The sequence below is a fragment of the Drosophila sulfurigaster genome, chromosome 3 (genome assembly GCF_023558435.1).
Source record: "Drosophila sulfurigaster albostrigata strain 15112-1811.04 chromosome 3, ASM2355843v2, whole genome shotgun sequence".
Classification (NCBI taxonomy): domain Eukaryota; kingdom Metazoa; phylum Arthropoda; class Insecta; order Diptera; family Drosophilidae; genus Drosophila; species Drosophila sulfurigaster.
The window spans coordinates 13988939-14011146 of record NC_084883.1 but is presented as its reverse complement, the minus strand read 5'-3'; the positions used below and the strand labels follow the sequence as shown (position 1 = coordinate 14011146).

Below are 22208 nucleotides of genomic sequence, written 5' to 3'. Positions count from 1 at the left end.
TGTTCCACTTGGTAATCAATTTCGCTTGTTCTTCGGTCCACATGTGAGTGGCATTAACGAGTTCGCTTCGCTTGCTTCGCGTTGATATCGGCGGCGCCATAAAGTATGCTACGATAATTTTGTTCCGTAAAATATTTGTTTTCCTTTTCCAGTTTTTTGTTCTTTGTGTTCTGATTTTGTTGTTGTTGTTCTTGTGAGTGTGTGTGTGTGTGCGAGCGACTTGAGTTTAATGCCGGGGCATGTGGAAAAGTGGGAAATTCCAACGAAGTGCGGTCATTTTAATAACGAAAAACATCAGCTCTTTATGCACTCTTATGACGCTATAGTTTTTGCCATTGTTGTTGTTGGTGTTGCTTTTGCTGTTCGTTTCGTTGTTTCGCTTCTATTTTACTTGCTCTTCTTCATGTTATTGTTCTTGTTGTTGCTGTTGTTGTTTTATTTTATGACTTTCCCTGTTGTTGTAGCTGCATTTGTTGTAGTAGCTGCAAAAACCTTTTTCAATATGCGAGAGTACTTTTTGTTTTCTACCCCGTTGCTTCTTCTCGTCGCCTCCTCTCGCATTCTCTTTACTCTCCATCTCTCTATATAGAACTATGTGTGTGTGTGTTTGCACTGTGTTTGCCACTAACCAGTTTAATTTTTAAATAAATTATAACATTTCCACACATTTGCAATTATCAGTCAAAGTTTTCGTTCACAGGAAGTCACTCTAAGCTTGCACCTCTTAACTATTTTCCATGTCCTCGTTTAAAATCTCTGCATTGTACCTAAAAAAATAGTTAATGGTCATACACTAGAAAACACTAATAGTTCTTCGTATTTAAAAGTTGCTAATTGTTTGAAGCATTTGCAACTTTCTAATTATAACAACAAAATTTCATGTTGCTTAAAACTTATTTTGAGGCATTTGCATGCCAAAGCTAACAAAATAAAGTGAGCTCTTTTAAACATATTTTATACATAAATTTAATATTAGTCTTGGCTTCTGGCTCTTTAATTGAAGAGAATAAAGTCATGGAGTATTTATGACAATATTATGGAGCTTAAATAGAAAATAGGCTTATTTCTAATGGTCAAAGAAGCTTTGAAATTTTGCATTTTTAGTATTTTTAATCCTTGTCAACTCTCTGATTCTTTAAGTGCTTACTCGTTATATTTACATTCGGTAGTAGGCTATTATTATTGTGTGTGGAAAACAGATATATTTAATGAAGAGTTATCTCGGACCACATATATGTTTCTGATCAGCGTGGCGAAAATTTGCCGCATCTTTCGTACTTTATTTGCTTTGTGGTCTGTTAACAGTTTGGTCTGTCTTGTACTTTGTGTCTTATTTCGATCGTAATGGTATATTAATATACTAAATATAGCTTTTAATATTTTTTAGAATTTTTTGTCAATATATTTCGAGTTGAATACCGCGCTCACACCTCTTAAAAGTGCCGCTACCCAATGGTATTGATATACTAAATATAGCTTTCGGTATATGTATTTTAGAATTATTTGTTGCTGTTGCTATATTTCAACTTTAATACAGCTTTCGCACTTATTGAAGCATTATCTCCTTCCCTACTGTAGTTTTCTGACTTATTATTTCATTGTGGTCTGTTTAATTCATGTTCGCAAGTCTAATATTTTCTTTTTCTTTCTAAGTGCTAGGTAAACTAAAAATATATTGAAATCTGTCACACTTAAAAATTTAATATTATCAATTTAAACATTATTATTATGTCGATTTGACGATTCTGCCTTCCTCAATTAATGTTGTATTTCTATTATTTATGGTGCTGTTAGATTGGTTTTTAGTAAGTGATGAATAGCATAAAATATGGTACATTTTTGTGTTGAGTCAAACACATATCGATAAAAACAAAATAACATGCGTAATTTTGAAGCTAGAGTCTCGAATTTTGGTACATACAATGATAACTATTGTTTGTAGAAGTTATATAAAAAATACTTTCCAATGCATTGGAAAAATCTGGTATATTTTAGTAATGTATGGTATATTTTGAATATAGTAATACACAAATATACCAAATAAAGCCTTTGATACACTTTTAGTATTCTTACGGTATATTTATTCGGTAAATTTTAAAATGAAGTCCACACTGTTTTGCTTTTAAGAAAAATGAGTAGCGTTTATCTCACAGTCTAGCACACTCGATAGAGTTTTTATTGTTAATAGTTCTATTAAATTCTTGTCCGTAAATCGAATATATTTTTGACTTTATAAGGGTTGGATAAAATAAATTATATATTTAATAATTTATATAATTTAGGCTTAAGTGTAGTAGACAACAATTTAGCAGTAAGATGACTGAATATGTGGTATCTATTCGATCTCCCCGATAGATACAGTCAAGCAACTCAAAAGATGTTATATATAAAAGCAGGGCTCATTGGAAAACTGCTATTTCTGTTAATTTAATACTAATTATACAATTATACAATTTACATATTGTTTAAACAGACAGATAGTAAATAAAAGAAGAGAGAAAAATATATATGCAATTCTTGAATTCTTACAATTATTCTTATGTTGATTTTGGACTAATTAATTGTTTGCTGTTTGTCCTTGCAGGGTCAGTGCTCAGCTGGTACACTGCCCATGGCCTGGGTCGATGAGGGACCTGGCCCGCCAATCTGTCCGCGATCCTGTGCTGAGCAACAGCCAACGGACAGCAGCGCGAGTTCGAGTGCGAGTGCGAGTTCGAGTCACGCTGCTGATAATAAAGTCAAGTACTTCAGAAATGCCAATACGATTAACTATAAGTCGCGTTTAAGCCACAGCAGCAGCAGCAGCAGCAGCAACAATAACAATAAAGCCATGTCGCGAATGCGTCGTGAAAGAGAATGGCAACTGGAGGGAGCCAACGATGCAGCCACAGAGATGGCAGCAACAACAACAGAACGCGAACAGGAACTTGAGCTGGACATGGAGGAGGAGTTAGAGGCATCCACGCTGGCAGCCACAAGTAGCAGCAGCAGCAGCAATGCGGATGAGCTGGATGAGCAGTCGATGCCCACATTGCTCTACAGTCATCTGCAAACACACGAGCAACTCAGCGCAAATGAGCAACAGCAACAGCAACAACAGCAACAGCAACAACCACAGCAGCAACAACAACAGTGCCTTGATTACCTGGGCGATGCCGCCGAGACAAGTCCACAGCATTTGTGCGGACTGCGATCGCCTGGTCAGCTGCTGGCGCGTCTGCGCTCATTGCGTTTGCGGCATTGCTGCGAACGGAGCGTGTTCAGTGCTCTGCATACGCTGGCGTTGAATGCCACGCTGACGGATCGCAACGAGTGTGTGCGACTGCTGAGCGATCTACTTGAGGTGGATGCGTTGTCCAATCGCATCACCTGCGAGCTGGCCGAGATACTCTTTCGCTTCGACTGCCGTCAGGTGTATTCGCTGATCAATCAGTGCGATGACTGCAAGGTGAGTAGAGCACACAACTCTCTTTTTTCTATCTACAATATATACACAACTTGTGCGTCTGCATTACATCATGTTTTAATTAAATGCTGAACGGGTTCAGGAAGCGGCCAGCAAAAAAAAAACTCTGGACTGGAACTCATTTAAATTCAGCCCGTTAACCCCAAAATATGCCAAGCCCCTCTCCACAACCTTTTAAGACAAATGAAAACAAGCTAAACTGGCTTCGAATGTAAGAGCTCAACTACGAAATACCCTGTAGCTGTTATTAAGTACTTTTAAGTCAGCGAAACTACACTCGATTTCTTTTTTTGTTGGGTATAACAAGCTTAAGCTTGCCAGCAGCAACATTTGGCATTAGCAACCAGAGCAAAGCAAAATCCTGCACAGGGCCCAACACTTCCGCGCTGCGTGACATTTTTAGCTGCTCATTAATTATTGAAGTCGTCCTTTCTGCCGCCCGTCCCCCCTTCTGCTATTTCCTTCGCTCTGACAACTCGTGTCCAGCAGCCCACTTCAGAAATCCGCGCTCAGCAGTCAGTCTCATCTCTCTCACACTTCTTCTCGCTGTGTGTTCGCCTCTTTCTTTCTCTGCCTCTCGGTTTTATATTTCTGCTCGTAATTATCAACGTTGAGAGTAGCAGTGGCAGCAGCAGCAATGACAGCCGCGGCAGTGGCAGCAACGCGTTGCGGTTAATTTGTGGCACTTAGAGGTCGCCAACTGCCAACTGGCGGCCAAGCTGAAGCTGTTTGTGCCACATTTTTCAGTGTCTGTGCAAACATTTGACTGCATATTTGATGGCCACGCTCCCCCTCCATTCTTCCCCCGTCTCTCTCTCCCTTGTTGCTACCCTTTTGCTGCTACTGCGTGTAATTGGCAATTATTTGTTGCAAGCCTTTAAACAACTTGGCCAGCAACCAACTGACCAGCAGCAGCAGCAGTTTTGCTTGGCCTGCAACACACACTCGCTCTCTCTCATTCTCTAACGATGTCAGTGGTTGGAGGTTGCGGGGTTGGCGGCAGTGCAAAGGGAGGCAGCGGGGCGGGCGACAATGTGACCGCTAATGAGCGCTGCCTGGCAAAGGCAGCTGAAAAGCTCGACTGAATGGCCCAACAAAAACAACAGCAACAACAACAACAACGTCGAGCATGTGAATTGCGCTGCTGATTAAGAAAAACTTGAGTCAAATTCTAAGCAACAACAGCAGTAACAACAACGACAACAACAACAACTGGCATTGAGAAATTTAAATTTAAATTACGCATACGCCCGGTGCGACGCTGGCACACATTTATGTTAAATGACTGCAGAGCAGCAGCAGCAGCAGCAGCAGCAGAACAACAGAGTTAAACTATCGTAAACGGGTGGAGCATACAACACTCCCCCTTTCCCCCTTCCCTTTCCCCTCTTTCTAATGCCACCCTTCGGGGGAGTATTTAACATGCTTCTAGTTCGAAACGCGGCTGCTGTGGAAATCAGGTGATGCCACCAAAGAGAGAGAGCGACAGAGACTGCGAGAGAGAGCGTCAAGAGAGAGCGCACAGTTGTAGTCAGCTGCTCACTCTCTCTCTCTCTCTCTCTGTCTGGCTTCTCTCTTCTGTCTCTCTCTCGTATTCAGCGTCTGCTCTCTCTCTCTCACATGACACGAACCTTTTGGCTGCTCTGCAATTTTTCCGCAGTTTATATAAGTTTTCAACGCATCTTTTCACTCGGCCTCGCAACATTTTCCTTCTTCTTGTTTTTTTTTATGTTGCTGGTGCGCAAAGTTCGCTGCAGAGATTGTGCCACAAAATGCGATTACTTTGAATTGCTGCTGTGTTACACAGCTTTTCAGCTTTTCGCTTTTCACTTTTCACTTTTCACTATCATCATATTTGATTTAGGATTTTCTTTAGGCTTTAGCCAAAAGTTTTGCCTTGCCACTTCCAGTTGCCACATTTGAATTGTTAACTGCGCGCGCTTCGCCGCTGCTCCACATTCAGCGGCACACACAGCTTCCAATTGCCGAAAACGAAAAAAAAATGAAAAAAAAGCGAACGGAAAAAAGAAAAATTAGAAAAGGAAAAGGCAAAAAAGAAACAAATGTAAAGCAAAAAAAAAACGAAAGAAAAAGAGAAATGAAAAAAAGTAAAGGCTCGCATTGGTTTCCAGTCACTTTTTTTTCCCGAGTCGCGACTTCGACTTCGAGTTGCGAGTTGCGAATTTGAGTTCTTCGGCTCACATGGACAGACGACGACGAACGATGTGACGGACTCCTTGGAGAGGTCTCCTGGCTGGCTCTGAGTTTGTTGGCCAGCTTTAAATTAATTAACTCGACAGCTCAGCTCGGGCCTCTAATGCCTGCTGCTTATCGATGTTGTGTCCGTCCCTCCCTTCCCCTTCAGAAAACATACTACAATATTATAATTGCTCTGTGTATTTATGATTACGTTCACCGCAAGTCGTCTAATTAGTCAAAAGGACTCTCGCTTGACATTGCGGCCAACCGCAAGGACCCAAGCCAAAACTACCAAAAGAAAGGGCGCGCTGCTCCTTTTCCCCACACACACACTCACACTCACATGCACACCTCTCTCACACACACACACACATACTCGTCTCACATGCCAATCCCATTTTCATTTATGGGTTACGAGCCTTTTGATGGTCAAATAAACGTAAAATTAGTTGATGGCCCACTCAAGACAAAGGCAGCTATTTATTTCATATTCCAGGTTCTCCAACATCTAAAAACTATTTTTGGGCAAACACACACACACACATGCACACGAAAGTTACTTTGTTTTTCATTTCAATGTCAAATTCCTACACAAGAATGCTTTAACTATTTATTATGATAGACACAACTTTCGTAAATGAAATATATTCTCTCTTCTTTTTTTTGTTTTGTTGGCAAATCCCATTTTCATATATTGCTCTAGTTTTAAGACCTTAAAATCAAATATAAAAGCTGAAGCTGGAGCTGAAACTGTTGAGGGATTAGCATATTTTTGTATATTTGCAATCTAATCGATTTAAACTAGTTCTATTGACATTTGTGATTTATTTATTTATAAAAATAACTGCAGAGAGCACTTTCTGTTTTCGATTCCGAATTTTGCTTTGCGTTTGCATCATTTCAGCTTGTAAATATTTGCCATTGCTTTTATTCAAATTCCCTTTTATTTTTTAAACACTTTTGTTATATTTGGTTGAATGATATTTTATGTAGTTGTGCCAGTTTATTTAAAAAGTCAATTCCATATATTTTATTTTGCTTTTCCATCATTTCAGCTTGTAAATATTTGGCTTTACTTTACTTTGATGGCTTGTATTTTTATTATTTTTAACAAAATTTTACTCGTTTGACGTTTTACATATTTTTAAGGACTCGAATTTTATTCGTCTTTAAATCAATTTGTATTTATTTTTAAAAATATTTACTTATTTTAAAATGGTTGCATATAATTAAAATTATTTAAGTTGTTTCAGTTAACTTGAAAATGTCGTTATTTATATTTTTGTTTGTTTTATTTTGATTTTTTCAATTGTTCGACTTTTTACATTTGAGTATTTGTTGAGTATTTTGTTGGCTTTGAAATCAATTTGTACTTGTTTATTAATATTTTATGTCAATTAAAGAAGGGAAATTTGTTTTGTTTGCTTTATTTCCATCATTTTAGTTTATTTGCTGTACTGTGATGCTTTGTATTTTTATTATTTTATTTAGTATTTTAAAAAGTTTTTCACTCGAGCGACTTATTATATAATTTTTAAAGATTTAAGTTGTTTTCGTTTCAAATTTAAATAAATAAATTAGATTTACTTAGTAATATTTGATATTCTTATTGAAGTCCATTTAAAACTATTGTTTCTAAATACTGCTTATCTTTTTGCTTTGTTTTTAATTCATTTTTATTTTTAAATTTTTTTCGATCTTTACAAATTTTTTAAAGACTAGTTTTACTGGTTTTGAAATCAATGTGTATTTCATTTGATTTAATTTCTATTTTTGATTTAAATGATATATTTTGCTTTTCATTTGCCTCATTTTAGGTCGCAAATATTTGTTCTTACTTTATTTTAATTTCTATTTTTCTTTTTAAAATTTTTTTATTCAGGCGATTTTTTACATATTTTTTAAATGCTTCACTTGTATTATTATTTTAATTAAAAATTTATTACCTTTACCTTTTAAAAACATTCCTTTCGTTTAGTTTATTTTACAAAAAGTTAAAGTTCACTCGAATTTCAGTTTGTTTCCATTATATTCATTTGCTTTGCTTTGTTTACGCAAAATATTTGATAGCATACTTTCAGGCACTACAAATGAATAAAAACCACACAATTTCGTGGAATTTGTGTACACTAAAAAGCAGCTCACTCATATTTGTGGATAATTCTTCAATGCTCTGCATTTTTTCCATACTTTTTTGTTTCACAAAATGTTGTGTTAAATCGCAGCTGCGGTCAGAGTTCATTGCGACCGGGGTTCAAGGTTACACGCAATTTGTACACACGCTTCAGTTGTTGAGTTTGAGTTTGAGTTTCGAGTTCTCGTTTTTTTTTTGTGTTGCTTTGGTTCGGTTTTTAAGCAAAGCTCTTTTTTATCGCATTCTGTTGCTGGGGCATCATCATAATCTATTCCCCATCGAAGATTTCGACACTCACACACACATACTTGGAATGTGTGTAATTTGCATTTTACAGTTACCCACAAACACACACATATAGAAGCTCATATGGAAGTATTAGCTGTGTGTGTGTGTGTGAGAGGCAAAAGATATCACAGAGACTCTTACGTCATCGTCAGAGTAGCTATTGGGGGGAGGCGTTGAAAGAAAATTGTCAAAAGCGGAAGTAGCGTAATTTCATAAATGATTGATTACACACACTTTACACGCATTCTCACTTATGTGCACACACACACATATGTAGAGGCAAATGTGTGTGTTGTTGTTGGAGTTCAGAACAAGGCGACAGCTGACACATACACAACTATTGCCGTTTTGTAAAGCTCCTTGCCTTTGCCTTTGCCTTTTTCTTCTTCATCTCTATCTCCATCTCCATATAAGGTTTTTTTTTGTCGTTGTGTGTGCCCAACACTTCTTTGCCCTCTGCTTCTTTTACTTCAACTGCTGCTACTTTTTGTGCTTCTCGTTTTGCTTTTTTTTGTCTTGTGGTTTTTTGGACACATGTGCAAAGAAAACTTTGCTCTGCTTACCAATAATCTTGCGCTCTTCGCCAGTTTTTTTTTGTGCCATCAACATCAGCAGTTGGTGCTACCTTTTGGCAACCGCCTTATACTTTATTGTTGTTGTTTTTGTTTTTTTTTTTGCAGCCAGTTTCGCTTTATTTACAATCTAATAATTTATCGACTTTTGCGTGGGCGACGCGCGGCACGTTTACTGAATGGGAAGTGGGAATGGGAATGAGAATGGGACTGAAGATTGGGGAACTGGGGAATGGAGAATGGCAATGGGATTGGGAATGGCAATGGAAATGGAAAAAGGAACGTCGTCAGATCTGTTCGACAAGGCAGGCGACAAGGAGCTAAATTGCGTGGGCCGCGGGCGCATGCAAATGAAAATGCGAATGCGAATACGAGAGCGAAGAAGAAAATGGGAATTAGAGTGAGAGAGGCAGAGAATGGACAAAAGACATTGTTAGTTATGGCGCAGTGCAGCGAATGCGGCTAATGTGAGGCCAAAGACAGAGGTTGAGGTAGAGACATAAAGTGCGGGAGGCGGGACACAGCCACAGCAGACGATTAATCAATAAAACGAAACCTGATGAGCAAAGACTATGCACAGCTGTATGTGTGTGTGTGTGTGTGTAGATGGACAAAAAGGACAATAAGGACAAAAGGGACAACAGCCCAGCAGGAAATATTGAATTGTTTGTCCAGATTGTACAACGGACAATAGTTTTCTTCTTTTTTTCTCCCCCGTTTTTTGTTTTTTTTTATCGGTGCGAAATCAGCTGCATTGAAAAAAGTGCAGTGCACATGGGCCATAAGGGGGAGCGAGAAAGAGCAAGAAAGAGAAGGGCATGCGCTGCTCAGTGTGATTTTCATGATTAAATTTCCAGCTGGGTAACTGGGCAAAAGGGTCGCAGCCCAGCTGCCGTCGTCGCCTGCTTCCAACTCCCTTTCTCCCTTGCTCCCCTTCGAAGTCCTCAAACTTCTACTGCTGCTGGTGTTTGCACAAAGACTTGTCAGTCAACGCAGCATCAGCAGCAGCGCAATCACACACACACACTCACACTCACACACATATGCAGACGGACACACACACACACACACCAGTCGGGACAATATGAAAAATGTTTTGGAAAACATGTTCGTAATCCACAATCGACAAAGATAAATCGCTTTTAGTGTGCTTCAAAGCATTTATTTAAATTTGCACTCCCCATACAGCTCACCCTCTCACTCTCACGCTCTCTCTATCTCGCTCTCGCTCTGTCTCTATGGGTATAATGACAGGCGCGTATCAAGCAGACAAAAGGACAAAGCTAGAGAGCATACAGTTAGAAAAGTGAAAACCAAACCAAACTGAACCAGAACAAACCGGAATGAACCCAAAATGGATAAATTGTGGGGAGCAGAAGAAGAAGAAGCAGTTGGGGAGAAACTGGTAACAGGGAGTAGAGGCAGAGAGAATGAGACAGAGAGAGAGAGAGAGAGAGCAACAAAGCAAACGAATTACTGCGAAACACTCAAGTGTCGGCGATTGTCTCACTCGTTGTCTTCATTCATTGTTGTTGTTGCTGTTGTTGTCTCACTTGAAGTTTGAATGCTGTCGTTTTACTGCTCTTCTTGTTACACTTCTTCTCGTTGTTGTTGTTTTTTGTGGTCTCTCCTATGCATAAGTTGACGTCATACGTGTCTATATCGTCTGAGTGTGCGAGCATGTGTGAGTGTAACTGTAGCTGCGTATTAGTGTCATTCATACTTTTAGTTGTCAACATCCGAGTGTGTGAGTGTGAGTACGAATATGCGAGTGTGATTGTGAGTGTGAGTGTGTCTATGTCTGTGTCTGTGAGTGCACGTAATGAGTTGTGAATGACTCAGTCTCTTAATGAATTGACGTGTTTTTAACTTGAAGGCAATTGATATCGCTTCAATGTCTTTCGTTCTCTTTTTATATATAAAATATATAAAGTGTCAGCTGCAGTGAGAATTGAGTAATTAATTGAAGTTTGTTATAAGATGTGGAATTGTTCCCAGAATTTATAACCTATGAGTGAGCTTATACCAAGAAGAACTAAATTAGATTTCTGCTTCATCGATTTTATTAGTTTATTTCCAGAAATAAATTGGGGGGACTTAGCATAAATTTGATAGTACGAATAAAATATTATTTATAATAATAATATTAAAAAATTAAATGTTATTAAAATATTTAAATTTCTTTTTATTTCAAAAATATCAATGTATCATTGAGATTCTCAAAAACTTCCTAATTTTTCTACAGTTTTTAAAACGAAATAGTTATTTTGTTTAATTTTTTAAAAATCTTCTTGAAAAGCATAAATACTATATCTATATAATACTATATCTATAATATAAGTATATAATTGAAGTGTTGTAAATAAATCCGCTTGTATTTAATTATTTAAAAAAAATAGATTTCGGTAATTCACTGTCGAAAATGTTGCGTTCTACTTAATCTAAACTAAAATAAAACATATACCGAAACATTATTTTATATTTTAAGTAAAGATGAATAGTATAGCTCTTGATTAGCACTTTAATTAGAGCTAAGAATGATATTTGAATTATTTTTCCGTTTTAAGATAATAGCAAAAATTAACATACGCGAACAACAAAATATACGAAGCCATATATTTTATCGTAAAACAGAAAAAGTTTCTAAAATCAATCTTAGTTCTAAATATAGTGCTAATCGGGAGCTATAAGAATAAATAATAAATAATAATAACTTCTGTTTAAAATTGTTTAATTTTTTGCTTATTTTTTCACTGTAAATAGAGTTAACGGCGACAAACTCCTCCAGAGAGTTAAAAATATAACATATTTATTATACCCGCTACCCATAGGGTAGAAGGGTATTATAACTTTGTGCCGGCAGGAAATGTATGTAACAGGCAGAAGGAGGCATCTCCGACCCTATAAAGTATATATATTCTTGATCAGCGTCAACAGCCGAGACGATCTAGCCATGTCCGTCTGTCCGTCTGTGTGTCTGTCCGTCTGTCCGTCTGTGTGTCCGTCTGTCTGTCCGTATGAACACCTAGATCTCAGAGACTATAAGAGATAGAGCTATAATTTTTTTTCGACAGTATTTGTTATGTTTGCACGCAGATCAAGTTTGTTTCAAATTTTTGCCACGCCCACTTCCGCCCCCGCAAACCAAAAAAATCGAAAAACAAGCGTAAATTTAAAGCTAGAGCTGTGAATTTTGGTATATAGTATAATTACTATAGTAGTTATGATTCCTGAAAATTTGGTTGCGATCAGATAAAAATTGTGGAAGTTATTAAAGAAATACTTTTGTATGGGCAAAAACGCCTACTTACTAGGGATCTGAGTTGCTTTGGCCGACAATCTGGTACATTGTGCCGTCTATGGTATATTTTGAATGGTGTGCTGTATCGGTATACCAAACATACCATTTGGTATATTTTTAGTATTTTTTTAGTATTTTCGGTATATTTTGAAAATAATACCACAATATTTTGCCCTTATTAAAAATGGGTAGCGGGTATCTCACAGTCGAGCACACTCGACTGTAACTTTCTTACTTGTTTTTATTACTAGCACTAAAATTTAAAGCTTTGCATTCAATTTAATCAAATTCCTATACGATTCTTTTATAATCATTTTCCATTTGAATATAAATATTGTTTTATTAAAATTTTTTATATTTATATTTCTAAAACATTCTATTTCATTAGTATTTATTTGAATTTGTTTATAATTGAGTCTTACAACTGTTTACTGTGGTACTTTGTATAACTACAATATGATTGAATAAAAATATTTATTTCTGAAACTATATAAATATATCTTAATTTCTTAATCATTACTTATATATATGCATATATATGAATATTACTTATATATCAAATTTTGTGGAAGTTGTTTCTTTATTTTATGCTTTTTGCATAATATGGAATACCCAACAAAAAGTATTGCATCGAGATGCATGCTAAGATGGTCCATTATAAAGACGCTACAAAAGCAATACTGTTTACTTTAATCAATCAGAGTAAAATTGTATTACAGGGTATGTGTTCAGGCATTTCATTTGCGAAAACCAACGACGGTGATGATGATGATGCAGCAGTTGTGCGACTTATAAATGCTATTCTATTTTCGCTGTCATAATCGTTTGATTAATCTGCCGCACACATCCTGTTGGCGATGCCTTTCTTTAGCTGCCACAATCGCTGTGTGTGTGTGTGTGTGTGTGTCCTCCGTCAGTGCTTTGCGTTTGGATATTTGCCCATTGTCAGGCCATAGACATACACGTTGTATACACGATATCCTGCACATTTGTATTTATTTGCATAAATGCAGTGTTTAGTTTATTTTGCAGTTTCCGTCCGGTTGTCTGAATCAGTCAGGCGCTGCTGATAGTCTCCCCCTCTCCCTCCCTCTCCTCTACTCCACCGACTATTGCTCGCTTTTCTCCACCCGGGCGGAATGGAGGGAGGTGGGAGTGAGGGTGACAACTGCTTGTTTGTCTGCGCATTTGCCACTCGTTGTGGCATTGTGCAACCGAGGCATGCGACGGCTGACGGAGCAAGGCGTCCACGATTTGACAATGTGCGATGTGTGTGTGTGTGGCTCGAGAATGGCGCCCAGCTGTAAACAGCATTCAGTGGGGCACATATGTTGCCACCCCACCTCCCTGCTCACCACCATCACCATCCACACTTCTTCTTGGCTGCTTGTGTGGCATATCTTTTGGCATTTCAATTATGCAGCCAGAGAATATTTAAGCGGCTTTCTTCACTCGAGGCGAACTTTAATTAAAATTTGCAGCAGTGTAGTTACATTTATTGCGGGCACTTGCAACATGCCATGCGGCATGTGCCACTTGCCATTTACCACTTGCCGTTTACCACTTGCCGCACATTAAATGCAAATCAATTGCACTTGACTGACGCTTTACTCCACTTCATGTTGCCAAACGCAATTGAATTGGCTTATCAAAGTTTTTCTGCCTGATTTGCATGCTAGGCCATATGACTCGTAATCCGATCTCTGATAACCCCTCCGACATGGCCTCCCCTGCCCACCCCTTCTCATCACTTCTCTTCTTTCCCCATCTCTTGTAATTGCACTTGCAAATGAAAACAGTGCCTGAGCATATCAGGTGGCAATTTGCAACGTGCCTCAAACGACAGCAGCTAACATCATATTCTCTTCTATCCTATTAAAAGAGTTCACTGGACGAAGTGCAAGCGGGGGGAGGAGGGGTCTTCAGTTAATGGTTCTTTTCCAGAATCTGTGCCAATGGCTGCTGCTGCTGCCTTTTTGGCATTACACACAGACAATGTTGATGCAACACTTTCCTACTTTTATGGGCTTGGCTTTAATGCAAGTGTGTGGACAAAGTTGTTGCACAAATTTAATTGTTGCCCAACACCAGCACAAAGTTGTTTTTAAATTATAAACTTGGCAGAGGTATTTTGCTTTAAATTTAGTGAACAGCAAAAAAAAATACCTTGATCGTCTGCCAACAGTTCAATCAGATATTGAAAGCCATAGCTAAATTTAAATTGTTAGCTCTTTTTAACAATTTAGCTGCAATAGCAAGCTAAAAATGGTTATTGAGTTCGATATGAAATTGGTTTTTATATGTTTTACAGCGTTTATTTTATTTGTTATTTTTTTATTGTTATGCCAATTCATTTGTCTTTTATTGGCTGTGCTGTGAGTTTTTATGGGTTAATTCATTTGTGAATGAATTAAATTATTAATGGCTTTATGAAATTATCATTTAATTAAGCGTATATATGAAGTTTTTTTCATTGTTTTCCATATAGCTTGATGATTCGTTGCTGCCTGTTTTCAAAAGTTACTCAAATCAGCTTTCGGGCGTTAATTGCCTGGTATATTATGGTATAATTTGAAAGACGTAGTATATCTAAATATGAAACATATATTGCTTTTGATATATTCTACTATATTTCGGTATATTTGGTAATAATGATGTAAGATATATTGCTCTTGAATTTGTTTTAGTATATTTTGTATTCTATGATTGATATTTTGAATGAAGTAGTATATTTGTGTACGAATATATTTCTGAATATTTTGTCATATCAGATTTCGGATTTTAATTGCCTTGGTTGATAATCTAGATCATTTCTATGGTGTATTATTTTGATGTAAGAATATATATTATTGGTATTTGATTATTTGTACATCATGGTATATTCTGAAAGACGTGGTATATCTATATACGATATATAGCTATTAAAATATTCTAGTATATTTTGGTATATTTTGTACTATGGTATATTTTGAATGAAGTAGTATATCGATATACGAAATATAGCTGTTAATATATTTGAGTATTTTTTTGGTATATTTTATATTGTACTGTATTTTGAATAAAGTAGTATATCGATGTACAAAATATAGCTTTTGGTATATTCTTGGTATTTTTGAATATCTCTTTGTTATTGAACATGGTTAGTAGGTATCTCACAGTGAGGAACATTCGAGTTGTTATGAGTAAAATTTGCTAATAGTTTGTTAAATTTTCTAAGCTCATCTTGATGAGCTGTCTGTCAAACTTTAGCCGTTATTGTTATCGCCTTTAAATTAGAGAATGGAACTAACTGCAGCCCAATTTGTGGCATTAAACTCTTGGCACGTTTACCTAAGCAACTGACTCTCTCTTTCTATCTCGATGGCCCAATTTCGCTCTAGAACTGTGTGACACACTCTGTAATAAGGGAAATGTTCGGGTTACGCTTTAGTCCGTAATGTAATTGCGGATTTTAAGTCAAGACAAGCCAAAGAGCCGAGTTTCGATGTGCAAGCTGCAATTTGATGCTTTCAAGCTCAACAATTACGGCACGAAGCGACTTTGATGCGTTGCTTTCTTTTCTTTTTTTTTTTTTTTTTTTTTTGGTTTGCCGTGCGTGAGAGTATCCTTTTGAGTGTGCTGGTGTGTGTGAGCACTCACACGCACACGTGTGCAACGCACTTGACCAACTGTGGCACGTGTTGTCGCATTGGCTGTGGCAATAAGCACAGGCAAAAGCCAATACACACACATAGACATAGAGTAAAGTAATGCTTTTGGTACAAGGATAAACTTTTATACCACATCTATGTCTCTGTGTATGTGTGTGTGTGTTAGTATTTTCTTTCGTTCAGCTGTTACTTTTTTCTTTATTTTTTTTTGCTGTTATTTCTTGTGTTGCTTTCTTTTTTCTGTGCTGCAACGCGTTGCAAAAGGCAACAGAGAGTGGGAACTGTGGTTCATTGCCTCGTTTGTTTTGTTTGCACACGGTCACGTGTTACCTTCGTCTTCTTTGTCGAGTGCTGCTGCTGTGCATAAGGCCACTTGCCTGCTCTCCTCCTCCTTCTCCTTCTCCTTTTCTGCGTCTTCGCCATCGTCATCGTAAAGTACGTGCACTCGAGTGCAACTCGGTCGCGTTTGTTGCACAAATTTAAAAGTCACCAAATCCCCGCTCACACAAATGCCAACTTGTTAAGCTCTTCGCACTTTAACACTGTACTCTGCAGCAGAAGACAAACAAAGAGCGGCAGCAAACACAGAGTACAAACAGAGCACAAACAGAGCACAAACAGAGCACAAACAGAGCACAAAGTGCAGACAATGAATTAATTCGAAGGAATTTAATTCATGCTAAAGCAAACACAACGAGCAAGCAAATTGGTCAGCAACATTTTAATTGGCCAAGCTCATCATAATTGCAGCCAGTTTTGAGATACGACTTTCATTTTAGAAGCAATTTTTCAGTGGCCGCCCCAAAGTATGCAACAAAAAAACAACAAAAAAACAACAAAACACAAAAAGCAGTTGAAATGTCAACCGGAAAACGAGGCCCGCCTCTCTACCCCTCTGCCCCACTGCTCTACTTATGTTTTATTTTATATGCTACGCTTTGTTGTTCTACCCACAAACTTCCCTCCTCTTTCCCCTCCATTACCCCCTCCTCTTGCTGTTGTTGGGGTTTTTTGTGTTTTTATAACGCGCGCTTGGTCAAATTTGCATTTTTAAGTGAAAATTTAACGTTGCACGAGATTGTTTGTCCCCAGTTTGCAGTTTGTGTTTATGACGGATATGTAGACCGGCAAGTGTTGGAATTAATGTGTGCCACACAAAAAGAGAGTGCGAGTGCGAGAGAGTGGGAGTGGGAGTGGGAGGGACAATCCTCTCTCTACCTGTCTCTACACTTATTTCTAAAAAGATAGCACGATGATGTATGCAAATGCGCAAACACATAAAGCATTTGCATTTGGATTTTCATTTGCATTTTGTGTTGAAAATCGCCACAAAATGAGTTGCTGCTTAACACTTACACTGTCCACAATTAGTTCAGGGCAAACACATTAGATAGCACTCATTACCGAGAGACAGAGAGATAGATACGTTGGACATTATGATGTGTGAAACTGTGTACACACAATGTTTGACAAATTACGAGCGAAAGAGAGAGAGAAAAATGTGTGTAGAGCAATCGTTTAATTAAAATCAAGTATGTTTATCAAATAATAAGAAGATTATGTATTTAGGACAGTTGAACAATCAAATTCTAGATATTTTCAACGAATTCATTAACATACAATTATGATACTTTATATTTCAAAGTACAACTAAATCTACCTCGCTTTAAAAAAGCAAACAAGCGACAGGCGAGCCATTAAAAATCGTCAGCTGCATCAATTTTGAATTAATTTTTAACATATTTAAAAAGGAACGTTTATTATTGTTTATTATTTATGCACTGCAACACGGTTGAGTACACGGCATGCCAACAACAGCAACAAGAACAAAACACGTATATAGTATAGTATAGCATAGCATACTTTTATGGGCAGCCACAAGCACTGCAAAAGCCAAAGCCACTGCCACAGCGTGTGTCTGCGCTCTATGGCCACTAGGCGTGCGAAATTCGCTTTTATTATACATGTGAGCACACACAGAGATGAAGAGAGAGTGAGAAAGAGAGAGAGAGAGCACACACCATTATGCAAATTGCTTACAAAAATATATATTGTATGTATACACACATAGAGAGAGAGAGGGAGGGGAGCGTAACAACTGTCCCGAAATGTTTGCAAGCCCAGCTTCGTTGTTACAAAATTTACTGCAATGGTACAAATCAAATCATAACTGATTTGCATACATACGACTAGTGTGCTATGTATACGAGTGTGTGTGTGTGTGCCATATCAATTACATTACATACTCGCCATGATACGTTACGACTACTGCATATGGTGTTTGTATAGTGCGGCAAATCTTTGACCAATTCGGTCACGTTTCCATAACGCGTTGCTGGACCCAAAGTGAAAGTGTATTAAAATGCTCGTATATTCGAGCCCTTCTCTTTCTCCTACTCTCGTCTAGCTTACGACAACTTCTACTCGTAACTGTGGCCACTTTACGGTGGCTCATTTTGCCGTCATGTGTTTTTGCCAGGATTGAGATTGGGTTTGCCATAGCGAATGGTAATGGTGTATACATTTGACTGCCCTCTTCATACACTCTATTGCTCTCTTTCTCAGCGTGTGTGTGTGTGTGGGAGTGTGTTCTATTGCACAAAGAAACTAAAGCAAAATTGTAGCAGCGTGTGCGCTTAGAAATCCATAAAATATTTATGCTTCTCGTCCAGTCCAATTGAAGGCCAATGCTTGAAGCATCAACTCACTCACTCACTTTCTCTCTCTCATAAGTGAGACCTTTTGCTGCCAAGAACTTGATGTGAAGAGTTCTTGCTGTTCCCACGCCAAGCAAACAAAGTTTATTATGTTTACTGGACATTTGGCCAGTGCTCAACAATGCACCTACCCAAAATTGCCAAGAATGAGTACACTAATTAACAGCAGCCACTGTGAAATGCTGACGATATGCAAATGAGTTTTCGATCGAATAACGGCAAAGTACACAATTATTTTTTTACGTCTCAAATGCAGGTTAGTTTTAAGTGCAAAACTCTGATGACTAGACAAAGGAAATGTGTTAGAGTATTGTAGTGAAGTCTTGATAACATTTCTTAAATTTCTTAACTAATATTCTATATTAATTTTAGCTTAACTTTTCTTTTTTCTCTGCTTAAATATATTTCGACTTTATCGGTGGATGTTCAACTCTATTAAAGACAACTTCTCTGTCTTATTTCTTCACACATTCCATTGCAAATGTGTTTTTTGTGTGCTCCTTATTCCCAGACGAAAATCAACTGTAAATGGTCCCCAGGGTTATGCGTAGAAACAAATTATTTATATTCTTTTTTTTACTATACGAATGTGCTCACATTCTAACTTGGGGCAGTTTTGTGTGCGTTTGTGTTTTCTTTGTTTGTCTTAGGCGCAGTTCAATGGCACATGAAATTATGATAGTTGAACTCGTAAATCTCCCAGCCACAATGTCTGCTTGATTTGCCAAATATAAAAGCAATTCTTCTTGCCGTCCATTAACTTTTATGTGTGAGTGTGTTTTCAAAAAAATATATATAGCACATATATAAATGGGGAGAACTAAATACATAACATATATATATCTAGAGTATATCGTAATAAAAAGAAATTCAATTATTTGACGCTCCCGGGCACTGCAAACGGTCATTGACAGTGGGCAGTGCAAATATTTTGCTAGTTCTTTGTTGTCGTCTCTTTGGCTGACCTTAAACTGAACTTAAACCCATTACACAGTTTATGTGAGTAAAGACCTTTTCACTGCCAAAAGTCATGTCAAACAATAAGTGAGAGTAACAAATTTTAATAACGATGGAGTTTAATTTGCAACGCAGCCTAAAAGTATGCAGCAAATATTGTACAAAGAAGATCGAGTTAATTTTGTAGCCCCGCCTGAAAGTATGCAGTAAATTTGTATAAATAAGATTCAGTTCAATTTGTAGCCCAGCCTGAAAGTATGCAGCGTTTTATGATTAATCTTAAAACGGCTTAAACTTATTTATTGCTGCGACACACAAAGATTCTGCGAATTTGTTGCTTTTTGTTCGCATTTATTGCGACCAAGACAAAGGAAAAGCTGCAGATTAATTGCATAATTGAAAAATCGTTTCAATTGCGATTCGCGTCACGGCCTGCACGTTGGCTGCCAAAATTGTTGGCACGCAAGAGTCGCCACACGCATCATTACCCAAATATTGAATTTCGCAATATTTTGCAGCTCCCCTATCTCAGTTTCTCTGCGTCGCAAAGCGTGCAAAATCCACACAGCCAATCAAACGCACACTGACAAGCTTTTGTGCGCTGCGGAGGAGAGATGTGGGACGAAGGAAGGAAGGGGGGCGAATGAGTTACGGATTCGCATCAGCACACCGCATAGCTTGGTGTTCCGATCCCAGGCCTCGGTCTCGTCCTTGGTCTCTGTCCGTTCCGTCTGTCCATTTCGTTCTGCATGTGCATGTCAAAGTAATGGACGAAAACGAAATTCGGGCATACGTAGAAATGCCATGCAATATCCACATCGACATCGACATCAACGTCGACATCAACATTCACATCTACATCAAGGCATCCAACTAGGAGGAGGTTGTCTGTTTTGTGGGCTGTGCGGTATCAGTGACTGCTGACTGCTGACTGGTAACTCTACTGGTAACTGGTAACTGGTGACTGTCGAGTGGCGAGTGAATGACTTTTGCGCCTGGCATTTAAATGAAGGCGCAGCTTAAATGGATTTGGCAGTTGCCTTACGGCATCTGAGGGTTAAACAGGCGAGAGCTGGATGCAGGATAAAGTTATGTGTGAGCCTGTGGGTGTGTTTGTGTGTGTGGTGTGGGTGCTATCAACTCGATGCCGCCTTGGGCTCGTTTTAGGACATGCAAAATCCTTAAATGTGATTTGCAGTTGTGCGTTTGGCTCTTGCGTGTTGCGTGAGGAGATCTCATTTAAATTCGCGTAAATGTTAAATGAAGTTTTGCCTGCATTTTACATTCCTGTGATTTGTTTACCTGTATTTCTCACCTGCCTCTAATTAAGATGACTGCGTAGCTGCTTGCTGCCTGCCTGCTTGCCGCTAATTGAGTTGCGTCTTGCAACTTTTTACCTCAAGCATTGCACTTGGTTCGTGCACAGTGTGGCCCCAGGTTCAAGTTGAGCGCTCTTTTGCTGCTCGTTCTCTTCTCTGCTTTTTCTCTATCTGTTGGGCAAAAGAAAAATGCAGACACCGCGACAGTTGCCCATTAATGAAAAATACTTTTTGTAATTAAATAATAATTTTGTACCTTGCCTCTTTATGAGCATGTCAAGATAACGAACTTCTTTGCTGTCCTTCTCTTCTTCTCTCCTTCTCCCTTCTCTTCTCTGCCATCTGCGGCAAAGCGAAACCAACGGAAAAAGAGAAGCAAAAACTCAGCTGCTGCCACGCCTACTTATATATATAGACTTGCCAGATTTATGTATGTCTCGTGCCTAGTTCTTGTTGCTTCAGCATTTTGGGTTACGTTCGTATGTGTTCATAAAATGATAGAATACGCTGTCCCAAAAATGTGGCAACTGATTTACATACGAGTTTGCTGCATTAAAAGAATAAAGAGAAAAGCAAAGCGCTTGTCAAAAAGGATAGAGATACAAAATTCGCATGTCGTTGGAGTTTCTCAGTGCTCAAAGTTTTGCGCAATAAAAGAGAAATTTCTGCTATTCGAGATTTTCTTAATTGCCGCTTTAACAAAGAGAATAACTTATTAGAATCGCAAGATTTTAAAAAGAAATTGTAGTGGAAAACTAAAATTACCGTGAGCTGTTATTTATTATATATCTAAATGAGAATTTCAGCTAACTTTTGAGCTTGAAATTCAATATACACTGTTTAGAATATAGAATTTATACCCTCTACTCATTGGGTAGAAGGGTATTATAGCTTGGTGCCTGCAGAAAATGTGTGTAACAGGCAGGAGGAAGCATCTCCGACCCTGTAAAGTATTTATACTCTTGATAAGCGTTTACATCAGAGACGATATCCCCATGTCCGTCCGTCCGTCTTTCTGTCCGTCCGTCCTTATGGACACCTAGATCGCAGAGACTAAATGAGATAGAGCTTTAATTTGTTATATTTGCCCGCAGATCAAGTTTGTTTCAATTTTTTACCACTCCCACTTTTGCTCACGCAAATAAATAACAATTGGATAACAAGCGTATTTTTGAAGCTAGATTTTTGATAAATGCAATAATAACTATAGTTTTTATGATACCTGAAAATTTGATTGCAAGTAGATACAAATTGTATAAGTTATTTAATAAGTACTTTTGTATGGGAAAAAACTCCTACTTATGTAGGGTTTTAGTTGCTTTGGCTTACAATCTGGTATATATTACATTTACAGTATATTTTGAATACAGTTTTATATTAATATACCAAATATATTCGTTGGTAGATTTCTTAGTATTTTGTGGTATATTAATTCGGTATATTTTAAAATGAATACCACAGAGTTTTGCTTTTATTCATAATGGGTAGCGAGTATTTCACAGTTGGGCACACTCGACTGTAGATTTCTTGCAGATTTTAATTTCATTTATAAATTGAGATTAAAATAAGTTGATTCATTGCAAGAGAAATTTTCTCTTTTAGAAA

General features: G+C 37.8%; 1 protein-coding gene across 2 annotated transcripts in view; it reads left to right on the top strand.

Annotated features, from left to right (window-relative positions):
- The window catches only part of LOC133843444 (uncharacterized), a 55672-nt gene that overhangs the window by 23381 nt on the left and 10083 nt on the right, over positions 1–22208 (top strand). For both annotated transcript variants that reach the window (XM_062277001.1, XM_062277000.1), the window contains exon 3: positions 2585–3448. In XM_062277001.1, the coding sequence (XP_062132985.1) occupies positions 2585–3448 (864 nt within the window). The remainder of the gene's footprint in view (positions 1–2584; positions 3449–22208) is intronic.